This window comes from Drosophila ananassae, chromosome 2L (genome assembly GCF_017639315.1).
Source record: "Drosophila ananassae strain 14024-0371.13 chromosome 2L, ASM1763931v2, whole genome shotgun sequence".
Classification (NCBI taxonomy): Eukaryota; Metazoa; Arthropoda; class Insecta; order Diptera; family Drosophilidae; genus Drosophila; species Drosophila ananassae.
Window position 1 is genome coordinate 27,979,701 of NC_057927.1, and position 12,134 is coordinate 27,991,834.

General features: G+C 43.8%; 6 protein-coding genes across 10 annotated transcripts; 3 read left to right on the forward strand and 3 right to left on the reverse strand.

The window, feature by feature from the left end:
- The first annotated feature begins 781 nt into the window (after nt 1–781).
- LOC6505708 (kynurenine aminotransferase) lies at nt 782–2,923 on the forward strand. 4 transcript variants are annotated; one of them, XM_032449676.1, is made up of 4 exons: nt 1,063–1,106; nt 1,179–1,218; nt 1,462–2,019; nt 2,081–2,923. In XM_032449676.1, the coding sequence occupies exons 1-4, from the start codon at nt 1,078–1,080 to the stop codon at nt 2,891–2,893; spliced, it is 1,440 nt and encodes a 479-aa protein (XP_032305567.1). In that variant the 5' UTR covers nt 1,063–1,077; the 3' UTR covers nt 2,894–2,923. The 4 variants fall into 4 exon arrangements, with proteins under 4 accessions (XP_014760768.1, XP_032305568.1, XP_032305567.1 ...); XM_014905282.3 differs by lacking the exons at nt 1,063–1,106; nt 1,179–1,218 and adding an exon at nt 782–886; XM_032449677.2 differs by lacking the exons at nt 1,063–1,106; nt 1,179–1,218 and adding an exon at nt 805–893.
- An 82-nt stretch (nt 2,924–3,005) lies between these two features.
- Nucleotides 3,006–3,796, reverse strand: LOC6505813 (cytochrome c oxidase subunit 5A, mitochondrial). The gene is made up of 2 exons (XM_001964381.4): nt 3,644–3,796; nt 3,006–3,580 (listed from the first exon to the last, which is right to left on the reverse strand). Exon 2 carries the CDS (start codon nt 3,576–3,578, stop codon nt 3,129–3,131), a length of 450 nt encoding a protein of 149 aa, XP_001964417.1. The 5' UTR covers nt 3,579–3,580; nt 3,644–3,796; the 3' UTR covers nt 3,006–3,128.
- Nucleotides 3,797–4,081: 285 nt separating this feature from the next.
- LOC6505709 (uncharacterized protein CG16817) lies at nt 4,082–5,808 on the forward strand. Its single transcript, XM_001964380.4, has 4 exons — nt 4,082–4,276; nt 4,746–4,832; nt 4,894–5,150; nt 5,213–5,808. The coding sequence occupies exons 1-4, from the start codon at nt 4,263–4,265 to the stop codon at nt 5,401–5,403; spliced, it is 549 nt and encodes a 182-aa protein (XP_001964416.1). The 5' UTR covers nt 4,082–4,262; the 3' UTR covers nt 5,404–5,808.
- A 244-nt stretch (nt 5,809–6,052) lies between these two features.
- On the forward strand, nt 6,053–7,619 carry LOC6505711 (nucleoside diphosphate kinase 7). 2 transcript variants are annotated; one of them, XM_032449679.2, is made up of 4 exons: nt 6,053–6,332; nt 6,391–6,548; nt 6,612–6,773; nt 6,829–7,619. In XM_032449679.2, exons 1-4 carry the CDS (start codon nt 6,207–6,209, stop codon nt 7,526–7,528), a joined length of 1,146 nt encoding a protein of 381 aa, XP_032305570.1. In that variant the 5' UTR covers nt 6,053–6,206; the 3' UTR covers nt 7,529–7,619. The 2 variants fall into 2 exon arrangements, with proteins under 2 accessions (XP_032305570.1, XP_001964415.1); XM_001964379.4 differs by having other exon boundaries at nt 6,054–6,332; nt 6,382–6,548.
- A 147-nt stretch (nt 7,620–7,766) lies between these two features.
- On the reverse strand, nt 7,767–10,740 carry LOC6505812 (peptide transporter family 1). Its single transcript, XM_001964378.4, has 7 exons — nt 10,448–10,740; nt 10,127–10,363; nt 9,300–9,528; nt 8,964–9,238; nt 8,688–8,893; nt 8,330–8,635; nt 7,767–8,264 (listed from the first exon to the last, which is right to left on the reverse strand). Exons 1-7 carry the CDS (start codon nt 10,479–10,481, stop codon nt 7,872–7,874), a joined length of 1,680 nt encoding a protein of 559 aa, XP_001964414.1. The 5' UTR covers nt 10,482–10,740; the 3' UTR covers nt 7,767–7,871.
- A 197-nt stretch (nt 10,741–10,937) lies between these two features.
- On the reverse strand, nt 10,938–12,133 carry LOC6505811 (transmembrane emp24 domain-containing protein eca). Its single transcript, XM_001964377.4, has 2 exons — nt 11,722–12,133; nt 10,938–11,655 (listed from the first exon to the last, which is right to left on the reverse strand). Exons 1-2 carry the CDS (start codon nt 11,852–11,854, stop codon nt 11,138–11,140), a joined length of 651 nt encoding a protein of 216 aa, XP_001964413.1. The 5' UTR covers nt 11,855–12,133; the 3' UTR covers nt 10,938–11,137.
- Between the last annotated feature and the right edge of the window lies 1 nt (nt 12,134).

Sequence of the window (12,134 nt, forward strand, 5' to 3'; positions counted from 1 at the left end):
TTCGTCCTCTACTCAGCGACATATGTATGCCCAACATGATCCGTTCAGGGTATTATGTTTCGACTAAAATGGTCTAACAATCTTAAATCCCTTATACTTAACGCCTTACATGTGCAACACTCTTCCTCGTAATATCTTACTCCTACTCTTCTCTTAAACTTTCTCGGATCTTGCCCCGCGATTCGAATACGTTATGCGGCAGCGTCCCTCGGTCGTTTGGGCGGGAGGTGGGCTATACTTATTCAGTGGGAACCGCGCGAGTAGTGCTAGAAAAGTTTCAAATTTTTGCGCTTTTTACACTGCTTTATTTGCGGTTTACAGTGTTGCCAACTTTTTCTTGAAAAAAGTCAGTTTTTGACGTGAATAAAGCCACAAAAAAATAAGAAAAAAACCATAAAAGTCTGTAATTTCAAAACATATATTTTTCGGGTTTAGTTATCGGTAAATTTAATTGTGTTTGTCTTATATATAATTCGTCTATATTTGCTGCTTGATCTTGATAAGATAATCCTGTTCCAAACATAAGTAAAAATTCTGCACAAAACTCGCCTTTCGTCGGTGTCTCTACGAGCCCAAGCCTTGAACTCTTCGCTTTTGAGCCCCTCTTCCCGAACTTTCTGTTTATAGTCGTTTGGCATTCTTAAATCTTTTTTTTACGTTTTTGTTAAGCTGAGTTCCTCCTTTCATTGTTTTAAAATGACCAGAGTCAGATGTTCGGTATATTTAGGTATTTTGAAAGGTATTTCCCCTGCCCGCCGTTTTTAAATTTTGTAGCAAATGGTCTTTATAAAAGCCAGATTTGACGGGAAAAAAGCGAAATTGACAACACTGGCCGTCTAAAATAATAATAAACATTCCGTTTATTTTGTGAGCTCCACATATATTGGTAAACCGTAAGGGGTTTATTTAATTGAAGGGAACCACTTTTATTTTTTTAACCAGTCTTTTTTGAAACAAATGGCACATGGCCAAAATATAATTTATAATTAGTTTTAAGTCCGACACCTGTTGTTAATCACTTTGTTTATTTATCAGTTAATTAAATCAGTAAACTGCTCAGTCACAGCTCTCATTACTATGGTATTCTTGTTTGAGCCACGATTTTGGTAGCTTGTATTTCATAATTTTTAAAATTTTCCTTAATAAACTCTGATTATTTTTCTTTAATGTGTGTGTAGGAAACTCAAAACGTTCGCGTCGCATATAGACATACCGCAGGTCTAATCAAAATTCAGTCAATTATGCAACGTCACCGCAAACTGCACGGTTTTAGTAAATAGCTCTACATTTTTCCCTCACCAATTGCATTTAACAAGTGATATTATTCTACAAAACAAAGTATTCTACAAACAGGCCAAAAACACTATCAAAGTGCGTGCTTATCTGACACATCCAGCAATAAACTTACACGCGGTGATAAGCGATCTGGTAAAGCGCAAAACTAAAGTCACATTCTTACAGATGCTGAAAAGCTGCTGTCTGGCTTTTCCCAGAAGTCTTCTCACAACTACTGGCAAGCGACACATTCAGTGTCAGTTGCACCGCTATCAAAAAACTTCAGCAGCTGCATTGGCCAACATGGAAAAGTTTGACCTTCCGAAACGCCTGCAAGGGAGCACCCCCAGTGTGTGGAACGAATACATTGCTTTGGCTATGCAGTACAAGCCATTGAATCTAGGCCAAGGATTCCCGGACGACGCTGCCCCAGAGTACGTGACTCAATCGTTAGTGGACATTGGCAAAGATGAGAATCCTCTTCTGCATCAGTACACACGTGGGTATGGGCATGTGCGGTTAGTTCAGGCCTTATCAAAGCTCTACTGTGGGCTTGTGGGTCGAGAGCTAAACCCGCTCAGCGACATATTGATCACCTCGGGCGCCTATGAAGCCCTTTACTCCACCATCATGGGACATGTAGACGTGGGGGATGAAGTGATCATTATCGAACCCTTCTTTGACTGTTATGAACCAATGGTCAAGATGGCCGGAGGAGTACCTCGCTTTATACCTCTGAAAGTGGTAAATACCAGTTTGAAGTACCTATATATAATTCCACCTCTATCCAATATAACCTCTGCAGAAAAAGACGGAAGGCCCCATTAGCTCAGCCGACTGGATTCTTGATGACGCCGAGCTTGAGGGACTGTTTAATTCGAAAACCAAGATGATCATCCTTAATACGCCCCACAATCCCATAGGTAAGGTCTTTAATCGCAAGGAATTGGAAAGGATTGCCGAGCTTTGCCGAAAGTGGAATGTGCTGTGCGTTTCGGATGAGGTATACGAGTGGCTTGTCTTTGACGGGGCTGAGCACATTCGAATCTGCACGCTGCCAGGAATGTGGGAGCGCACCATCACCCTTGGATCGGCGGGAAAGACCTTCTCCGTCACCGGCTGGAAAATTGGATGGGCATATGGTCCTGCCCAGTTGATCCGTAATCTCCAGATGGTGCACCAAAACTCTGTGTATACCTGCCCTACACCGCTGCAGGAAGGAGTGGCACGAAGCTTTGAGAAGGAACTCGAGCGCCTTGGCCAACCGGAGTGCTATTTCTTGAGCCTTCCTCGCGAGCTAAAACAGAAGCGGGACTTCATGGCCAAATTTTTGTCGGACGCTGGAATGCGCCCCACCATTCCTCAAGGAGGCTACTTCATGCTGGCCGACTGGTCGCCAGTGGCGGATAAGGTGGATCTAAGTTCAGAGCCAGACAAACAGAGGGATTACAAATTCACTAAGTGGATGACCAAGAACAAGGGCTTGCAGGGCATCCCGCCCAGCGCCTTCTACAGTGAACCCAACAAGCATCTGGGCGAGGATTTTGTACGCTATTGTTTCATTAAAAAGCAGGAGAACCTAGACAAGGCAGCTGAGCTGCTTAGTCAATGGAAGTAGTCACTTGACAATAAACGAATTTGTTGCAAATCCCTTGTGGTTTTTGTTGGGCTAAGAGGATGGCCACCCAATTTAAGGGAATTACATAACTAGGAGGCAAACAACTCATAGCTTGTGTAGTAGCCTTACTCCAATCTCCTTTTATTATTAATCCAACAACATGTTCATCCGCACCCTACATATAATGGGTAGCCAGTGTAGCAGTGTGTATTGTGTTTTATGTGGGTTAAGCAATCTATTGGTCGTACACAGACTTCAAAGCCAGCTCGGGCTTGTCGTAGCCCAGCTCCTCGAGGGTAGGCACGCCCAGTTCCTTCAGGGTGGGAGTGACCTTCTCCAGAATGTACGGGTAGAGGGTGGCCATCTGATCGCCGCACTTGTACTTGCAGCCCTCGAGCCACCTAATGGCCAAAGCGATATCGTTGACGCGGCGGGCGGCACGCAGACCGGCCTCGACGATCTTGGGGCTGGGAACCAGATCCATGCCCAGCAGATCGTTCATGCCCTTGCGGATCTCCCATCCGTCAATGCCCTCGCGGCTGAAGTACTTCTCGTAGCGCTTATCGAACTCCTCCGCCGACTCCTCGGTTCCGTGCAAGCTGCGCACGGCGGCCACACGCGTGGAGTTACCCACGAGAGCGCCTCGCATGGCACCTGCAAGTTTACCGGCTGTGATGCGCAACATTGCTATTTGAGGGCAGGAAAATGCTTTTAATTTGCAAAAATTGGTTAAGTAACAGCTCGACTCACTTTTAGGTCTTGTTCTTGCTACTTTTCACAGGTATGACAGTATGACAGATTTGAGGACCGTTTAAGAGCACTGGGACTTTTCACAGTGACTTTTGTAATTATCCAGCACTAGGCATCTTTTCACTGCTACTTTTCTAGATGTGACCTGTTGTGCTAAAAATTTAAATTAGTTTAATTCAAAAATACCCTTCAACAATATTTTACGATTAATTTTTAACTCTGTAAACAGACAAACACACAAGTAAATTATTTTAAACAAATACTTCTTAAAGCCCGTCGATTTTTATGTATATTTATCACATAATGTATTTCGAACAAATCAAATTTTTTAAAGAATAATTATAAATACATTTAACTAAACAAGTTTTTAAAAAAAATTAACGCGGCAGCGGTTAAAACCATTGCCTAGCAACACTGTCAACAACAATGACACATGGCAACACTGAAAGTAGTTAAGAAGGCGACGAGATACTGGCAAACGGGCCCCCTAGTCATCTTACTTTGTATCCCTCATTTGTCAGCTGAAAATTGCCTTTTTTGTACCGAAAAACGTACAAAAGTACGGCTCTTTTAACGATAAAGCATAAAAGTAGTGATCCGAAAAATCTAAAATAATAAAATGTCGGCAGCAGGGTAAGTAATAAGAGAAAACGTTGGTAAACTCGTCTCGAATGGAACTTCTTTTGTGGCTTCTTTGTGCGTCGCGTGCTTTGCAACAGCGGCGACGGCGGCGTCCATTTTTGGTCACCGATGATACGCTAGCGAGATTCTTTACTGGATGTGCGTTTGGAACAACCAAACATTTGAATCGCCCTATGGTGGGCGTGTCCCGTGCGCATCTGCATTGCAGTGTAGTAGTGGTCCAATTGTGCCGTTCATCTTTTGAGGTTATGTTTGGGTCGGCGCTTGCACAGTGGAATTTCAGCATGGACTTTCGGCCGGGAGTATGTTAATGTTTTCGATAAGAATTTGCATGGGCCGTGTGCTTCCAGAAACTACGACGCTCCCGTTGCCATGACACCTAACACCCTACCCACCGGATACCCTATACCACCGATTGCGGATTGTTTGTTTATTAAACTGCATATTTTTCTTTTTGCAGTCTGATTCCGCCTCCCATTTCATGGGCCCAGCGCAATGAATTGATTTATGTCATTATTGATGTCGAGTGCAAGGACATTGAACACAAGTATGTTTTTTTAGTTAAGTGAAACCTGGCGTCAGATGTTAATTCAATTATTACCCCGCAGAGTGACAGAAAAGAGCTTCACCTTCAAGGGCGTGAACGTGCTAGATGCATCAAAGAAGTACGAGGTCACACTAAACTTCTTCCACGAGGTGGACCCCGAGAAAGTCACGAGCAAGAACATCGGTCGCTGCTTAGAGTTCACAATATATAAGAAGGAGGCTGGACCTTACTGGCCCACTTTGACCACGGACAAGACCAAGTTGCACTTCCTGAAAGCCAATTTCGCAAAGTGGCGTGATGAGTCCGACGACGAGGAGGGTGAGTTTGGATAATTTTCATTTGAAAGTTTCGTGTAATTGTTATGGTTGTGTCACAAACAGATCCTAAAGACAACGGAATGTTCAACAACTTCATGGGCAGCTCTGGAGGCGACTGGAACAATAAGTTCGACGACTTCAACGTTGACGACGAAGAGGAGGATTCCGACGACAACATCCCAAGCCTGTCGCAAAATGATGAGGATGATGAGGAGGGTGCCGAGGGCGATAAGGAGAAAAAGCCGGCTGCCTAGGCAGTTGCATTGATGGTGTCTAGCATTTTGGCGTAGTCGTAGCGTTAGCCGAGGCGCTTATACCGTTAAGTCAACACGAACACAAGCCCACTCCTCCACAATCTCTCATTAACACTCGTAAAACATAAAAACATCCACATACACATGAGTGCATTACTACATACCACAATTCCAAACAAAACACATTTATCTTTAGCTGAATATTCGCATTCAGAGGAGCGATGTTAACAAGAAGCAACATAAGGAACAAGAAGATTTGGCGCCGACAAGGGAAACCCATAAGTTTTACGCTAGAATTTAACCAGAGGAAAAGCTACAACCAATTTATTGCAAAGTGGTTTGCAATTTATTATTTTTGTTTCCTGTAAATAAAGGAAATTACAATAAAACACGGAAAACTAAAAATTGTATTTTTTTATTAGCGAAAAAAGGAAAGTTCTTTTAAATTAAAACAATCATTGTAAGAAAGCCTATATTATGTATGTATTCTTCATAAGGGAAATCGACTTCGATTCGAATTACTGAGGAATTATTCCACAAATGAAGGATCATGCAACAACTTGATAGGGGAACTTATAATTTCTTTATTATTTGTCCTTAATTCGATGTAAAAATGGCAGCTCAGAGTTGAATTACCCGCCTAACGTATCATTTTTTTTATGCTTGGCAGCACTGTTGCTGTGACAACGCGGGGAAGAGGAAGCATGCTCAAAATGCGATATAAACAAACAGTTTTTCATTAAAAAACAAGACTTTACTGTCACCAGAGTCCAAGGAAAATAATTGCAAAAAATAATTGAAAAATGAAACCTGCGATTCCTGTGACCGAGCGACGGCTGGCTTTCGCGGCCGAGTGGTACCACGCGGAGGCAGGCATCATTCGCCCATTTTTGATTACCTACTATGTGTCGGACAAGGCGGTGGAAGTAGTGAGTGGATGCTGCTCATCTGTGAGTATCCTAATAATCTACTTTCCAGTTTGACCAGCGGAACAAGCGCACATTTCTGCGGAGAACGAAGATACCGGAGTTGACCCAGCGCGATTTCTTCGTGGGCTCCAAGATCAATGTCTTCGGCCGGCAGTTCGACATTGTGGATTATGCGGATGAAATAACGCGCACCAACTTGGCAAAATATCGCAAAAAGTAATCCCAACCTGCATTCTAGATGCCTCCTTTCGTTTTAAACTGTCCCCAATTTAATTTCAGGGGTTTCATTTTGCTGAAAAACAACATGTGGGCCAAACATCTAGGAAATTTTCTGAAGATTATGATAGAAAACAAAATCAACATAAATAAAGGACTGATGGTGCAGTTCTCACCTAAGATGGTCACCCAGTTTCTGTCTGGAAAGGATGTCTCTTCATCTTCGTAAGTAAATAGAATAAAATATAAAAATATCCCATTACGAGAATACCCGTTGCAGCGTCCTCATGAATGAGCTACTGGCGGGTCCTGCCATCAGCCTGGAACTGATTGGAGACAATGTAATAGAGACTATCAAAGCCTGTGCCACCTACAAAAATCCGGAGCAAGAGGCATCCGGTGTGAAACTTTCTCCCAGCTTGGAGGAATTATGCGAGTGCGAGGAAATCCGGAACGGATTTTACTTCGCAGATAATGAAGAAGATGTGGCCAGGGACCTTAAGTTCTTCTTTGAATCAGGTCAAGGCATTATAAAGGAGTGTGTGTTCAAGAATACCACGTTGGCAATTATTAAACCTCACAGCATCAAGGATGGCCTTCTCGGTGACATTATATTGGAGATCATGGCCAATGGATTTCGGGTGACGGCTATGCGCATGATCCTAATGGCACGCATCAATTGTGAAGAATTCTACGAGGTCTACCGCGGCGTACTTCCCGAATACATTCCGATGGTAGCGCAATTGGCCAGTGGCGTGTGCATGTGCTTGGAGATCGCTTCATCGGATCCGGAGAAAGACGTTCACACAGAATTTCGCAATTTTTGTGGACCCATGGATCCGGAGATTGCTAAGCTGCTACGTCCTCATACGTTACGTGCCAAATTTGGAAAGTCAAAAGTACAAAATGCCGTTCACTGTACCGATCTGCCGGACGACACAAACCTGGAGCTGCAGTACATGTTCAAGATCATCGACTGACCTAGTTAATTGTTGTTTAGATTTTATTCATTCTTAGTTTTCGTGTGTGTGCGAGTGCGCGTGTTCCAATAAATTAATAGTGCAATGTCAATGCTCTTCAAAACGGATTTTAATCTACATAACTAATCCCTTTGAAACTATATCATTTTCTTTAAAGACGTAACTGAAGTTCATTTCAAACTGTTTATATTACAGACAAATATAAGTTTGGGACAAAATATAAGTTGTTTCTCTCAAATAACTTGATCAACACACACACAATTTATTAATAATAATTTAACAAATATAAAGATTATTTTTTTAAGCTAATATAAGGTAATAACATGAAAAATTACACACTTTTTTAAATGCTTCCACTGCGACTGGTACTTGGAATATCCATCTCCTCAAAGTCCCCGTCCAGACCCCGCAAATATAAGCCCCCTTTGCGTTCCTGTAGCGTGTAGTCAAAAGCCAGCAAGGCGAATAGGATGATGCAAACTAGCATAATTACTCCATAGAAGAAGTACCCGTCCATCTGGGAGCTAAAAATGCCCAGCTCAGTGACAACGACTACGATAAGATTACCAAAAGCGTTGTTCAGGAACCAGGCCGCCGTGACCACGGACTTCATGGAAGTTGGTGCCTGTGTAAAAGCAAACTGGAGACCCGGGATGGAGAGCAGCAATTCACCCAACATTAGAAGCAAAAACTGCGGCAGCTGCCAGACAATGTTTACAGTCTGAGCGGGGGAATTCTAGGGAAGAGGGAGTACTGGGAGTAGCACCAAAAATCGAAATTCCTTTAACAAAAAATACTTACTTCAATTCTTTCCTGCACAGCTCCGGCACAAAAGAATGCTGCCGCAGAAAATATGCCACCCACTGTAACGCTGTGAAGGGGCTTTAATTCCCAGTTAAAGTAGTGCCGCAAAAGTGGAGCAGTCACATACTGCCACAATGGAATGAGCATGAAGAGGAAGATGGGTCCTACGGCTTTTGCCTGGTCGGGCTGGATTGTCACACCCAGGAGTGTGGTATTCATTTGTGTGGCCTGAAAAGTCCAGCTGGAATCTTGCTGCGCCAGAAGGGCAAAATAAAATGGCAGTGGCAAAAACAATTTTGAGATCTGAAAATAATACTTTTAAATGAGGAGTAGTTTTCAAAAAATCCACTCTTACCCGCAACACACGAGATACGTCATTCACGAATCCCTCATCATAGGCTCCAACAGCGTTGTGCAACCAGTAGCTGGGCCGTTTAGGGGACTTTCTCCGTCTCCACTTCTCCACCAGAGCCGTTTTGATGCAGCCGCAGAATTTAAAAAGGATATTGTCAGCTGCCAGCTTTTCAGACTTGTAAAAACACTTGCCTATCAAGAAAATAACTGAAGAAGGCAGAAGTACGATCCAAAATAATATGTTTTGAACAACCATGCGTCTTAGCCTATTTCTTACCCCAAGCCACTAAAAATGAGCTTCCTAAGGTGCCGAAAACAGCCGGATAGCAATCCGTTTTGTCCAAGCACTGGGTGTTGGCCCTCACAAGCGGTGGTAAGATTTTGCTCAAAAAGATACCAAAATAGTATACAAAATAGTAAAAGGAGAAGTACTCTGCCAGATGGGCACTCTGCTCCGGTAGCTTAAACTGCAAAGCTCCCAGCGATGTTATGCAGGCGCGAATAGATCCATTTCCCACGGCAATCAGGAGCAAGGCAATGGAAACCATTAATCTAAAAATGAAGTGTTTTAAGATATTTATTGTAGGTTTATGGTTTTCCAAATGGTACTCACACCATGGGAACACCTATAGTGGGCAGGGATGTCAGCGTGAGGAGCAGCCAGCCGAAGGCGTACAGGAAACAAAACGCCGAGATTGTGCGCACATTTCCCATGTAACTGTCTGCCAATACGGCCCCGATTATGGGACAGAACTGTCCAAAAAAATTAAATATGTGCAGGACAACCGTCGAGAAGCTTTCCGTGAAGTTGAGATCATCGCGAAGATATAGGGCAAGTACGGCTGAAAATTACTGATTTATTAGTGGCATAATCAGTCTGACGGACTGCAATCAATCTAGACTTATTAACCGTGAAACGAAGGTCACTGCAATAAAGACTGTTTTCTCAATAAAATAAACGTAAAAACACGAAAGAAAAGAGAGTGATGATCCACTTAATATTATTATTTTAAATTCCACAATTCAACTGAGGTGAACGAAGCTGAATCTCTCAGAATAATCAGAATCAAATAGAAATGCACTAAAACATAGATATTCCATTATTAATATAAAATAAAGGACCGAACTAGGACCTGGCTGATAAACCGAGTTTTGCAGTTTTAATTGAATAAGTTATGAATTAAGTAATCTTTAGATATGAAATGAAAAAATTGAATTTACATAAATTTATTTAAATTTATGATTTTATTCATCTTATCATAGACCTAGATAATGCATCTCAGACCTTTCGACTGCAAATGAGACCTCCCTGTATGTTTGTGCACTTCTCCGACTGATAAGCCATGATTTTGGAATTTTTCTTCGAGCGGACAAAGCCAAATAATTGTGCACCGATAGAAGTCTACGCTCTGTTGGATGATTGTGAAGCATGGGACTCACTGCGTATGCCGTTTGCTGCAAAGGCCTCAAAGAACTTGGTGGCCAGCACAAAGAAAACTGCGCGGGGATACCGGTACTCCATCCGGATGGGCGGCGGTGCAAAACCATAGTTGGGGAGGGAGCTGCGCTGGGGTCGTTTTAACTTGGCTCCTTCGGCCCGCCATCCGCCCCACTCGATGTCCCTACGCTCCTCCGCCTCGTAGTCCGCTTGGGTAAACTCTGCCAGAGCGGGCAGGGCTGCAAACAATGGAGCATGGAAGTTGTGAAGGGAGGGGATTATCTGAAAATCTGCCCTTATCTTATCTACCATCTCAGACTCACTTTCTTCACTGCCGATTTCTGTAGCGCGGAACATTTTCCAAATACAGCCGCGCACTTAATCCAACGTTAACGAACTGAACCGGAGAGGGAACAGCAACCTGGGCGAGTTGTTGATTCGTAGGCACCTCGGACCGGATCGGGTTACAAGCTTGCGGCTTTTGTGGGTCGGCGCTGTTGGAGGAGGTTGCAGTTGGGTCTGCAACAATAAGCACTTTTGTTCACGACCGACGACCGCCTCTCCGAGAGGTCCAAGAGCTACTAACTGACTGCAGCGACAACGACTCTCCGCAAGAACAAACACTGAGATAAAGGGCAGTCGCAGTCGTCGCAAAGCAAGCTTAAAACTAGGGAGTTAACGCTACAGGTTATCTGCCGGAGCCGCTGATAAGGCGCCCAAGACACATGCTCGGCTGGACAAGCCCAGTCACGGGACCAGATTCAGCTGACTAGCGGTATGACCCAGCGTAGATAGGACACACTCTGAGGCCAATTTTTGTACAATGGATTTTTATTAAATTACGGACAAGAAATTAAAACTAGAAGTGCTTGAAGTCGACACCTGTTGCAAATTGCTGATGACATCCATCGATGAAATTCGGGATTCTGGCCGGGCGTGCACCAAAAGGAGACAAATAGGGAAATAAACACACGGAACTGTGAGGTTGCGAGCCGGCGAGAATATCCGACGTCTCACACGAGCTTCTTGGCCTCGAAGAAACTCTTCAAATGGCGCATCTGCCAGAATCCCATACAAACCAACACAACGGTTTGGGCCAAGGACCACCACAGCACGCGGGAGTTGGTGCTTTCGCTAGTGTGACGGAAACGTTCCTCCCGATAACGCTGGTAGTTTTGTTCCTTGGTGATCTGTTCCACTTGGTCAAGTAGCTGACGGATGCGCAGCTGCAGCTCTGTCAGTTTCTCCTTTTGTGCCACATTGGCGTAGTCTATCGCATGCTCGCCCACCTGGATGTCAAGATGAACTCGCAACTGGGCACCGCTAAACCAGGCAGTGCTGTTGGAGTACATGCAAATGATGTGCTCCCCAGGCGTGTGCGACGTGAACGAGATGCGGCCCTGAGAGCTGTATACGCGGGAAAGAACAACCTTGTCGTCGCTGTCGCGAACCTCCACATGCATTCCAATACCAGGCGAAGATGGCATAAAGCCGTTGGAGCGCGGATCATACAGTTCTACCTTGTAGTTGACTATGGAAGGAGGGAATTAATAAATCAAGTTGTCATTTTAAAAAGACAGCGACTTTGTGGTCTTACCAATCACTGTCGTCTCGTCGGGCACCTCCTCTATGAAACACTTCCGCTCCGTCTCTGATATGTGGAAGTACAGGCCGCAGGCGCTGTGCAGTACGCACAGGAGCAGGGCAAGACTGAGTATCTGATCACGCATTTTCCGAAATTCGTAGTGACTATTCCAACCAATTATTTAAAAAAGTTAAATTCGCCGACACGTCATGAGAAAAAGTGCCAGATCGAAGTCAAAGTGTTTGGCATGTAGAGATGGGAGCGTGAGCAATAGCTCGCTCATATTCTCAGACTGGTGGATTGTCAATTTTCTAGAAGCATACTATGTTTTAACGGAGAAACACAATCCAATTTTACAGAGTATTTCTTTTTTAATTTTGTTTTCATACATACTTTGAAACTAATATTTGGGGATTGCAATGAAA

Excerpts from the sequence above, each read along its gene's own strand:
- LOC6505709 (XM_001964380.4), top strand. Across the intron at positions 4,833-4,893 it reads TGCAAGGACATTGAACACAA|AGTGACAGAAAAGAGCTTCA; the intron begins GTATGTTTTTTT and ends ATTACCCCGCAG. Across the intron at positions 5,151-5,212 it reads TGAGTCCGACGACGAGGAGG|ATCCTAAAGACAACGGAATG; the intron begins GTGAGTTTGGAT and ends TGTCACAAACAG.
- LOC6505708 (XM_032449676.1), top strand. The coding sequence starts at position 1,078 with ATGGTATTCTTGTTTGAGCCACGATTTTG. Across the intron at positions 1,219-1,461 it reads CGCATATAGACATACCGCAG|ATGCTGAAAAGCTGCTGTCT; the intron begins GTCTAATCAAAA and ends ACATTCTTACAG. Across the intron at positions 2,020-2,080 it reads GCTTTATACCTCTGAAAGTG|AAAAAGACGGAAGGCCCCAT; the intron begins GTAAATACCAGT and ends TAACCTCTGCAG.
- LOC6505711 (XM_001964379.4), top strand. The coding sequence starts at position 6,207 with ATGAAACCTGCGATTCCTGTGACCGAGCGACGGCTGGCTTTCGCGGCC. Across the intron at positions 6,333-6,381 it reads CGGACAAGGCGGTGGAAGTA|TTTGACCAGCGGAACAAGCG; the intron begins GTGAGTGGATGC and ends TCTACTTTCCAG. Across the intron at positions 6,549-6,611 it reads TTGGCAAAATATCGCAAAAA|GGGTTTCATTTTGCTGAAAA; the intron begins GTAATCCCAACC and ends ATTTAATTTCAG.
- LOC6505811 (XM_001964377.4), bottom strand. The coding sequence starts at position 11,854 with ATGCGTGATCAGATACTCAGTCTTGCCCTGCTCCTGTGCGTACTGCAC. Across the intron at positions 11,656-11,721 it reads CGACGAGACGACAGTGATTG|TCAACTACAAGGTAGAACTG; the intron begins GTAAGACCACAA and ends CTCCTTCCATAG.
- LOC6505813 (XM_001964381.4), bottom strand. The coding sequence starts at position 3,578 with ATGTTGCGCATCACAGCCGGTAAACTTGCAGGTGCCATGCGAGGCGCT.
- LOC6505812 (XM_001964378.4), bottom strand. The coding sequence starts at position 10,481 with ATGTTCCGCGCTACAGAAATCGGCAGTGAAGAAA. Across the intron at positions 9,529-10,126 it reads TGCAGCAAACGGCATACGCA|CCGTACTTGCCCTATATCTT; the intron begins GTGAGTCCCATG and ends AGTAATTTTCAG. Across the intron at positions 8,894-8,963 it reads CTCATTTTTAGTGGCTTGGG|TTATTTTCTTGATAGGCAAG; the intron begins GTAAGAAATAGG and ends TGCCTTCTTCAG.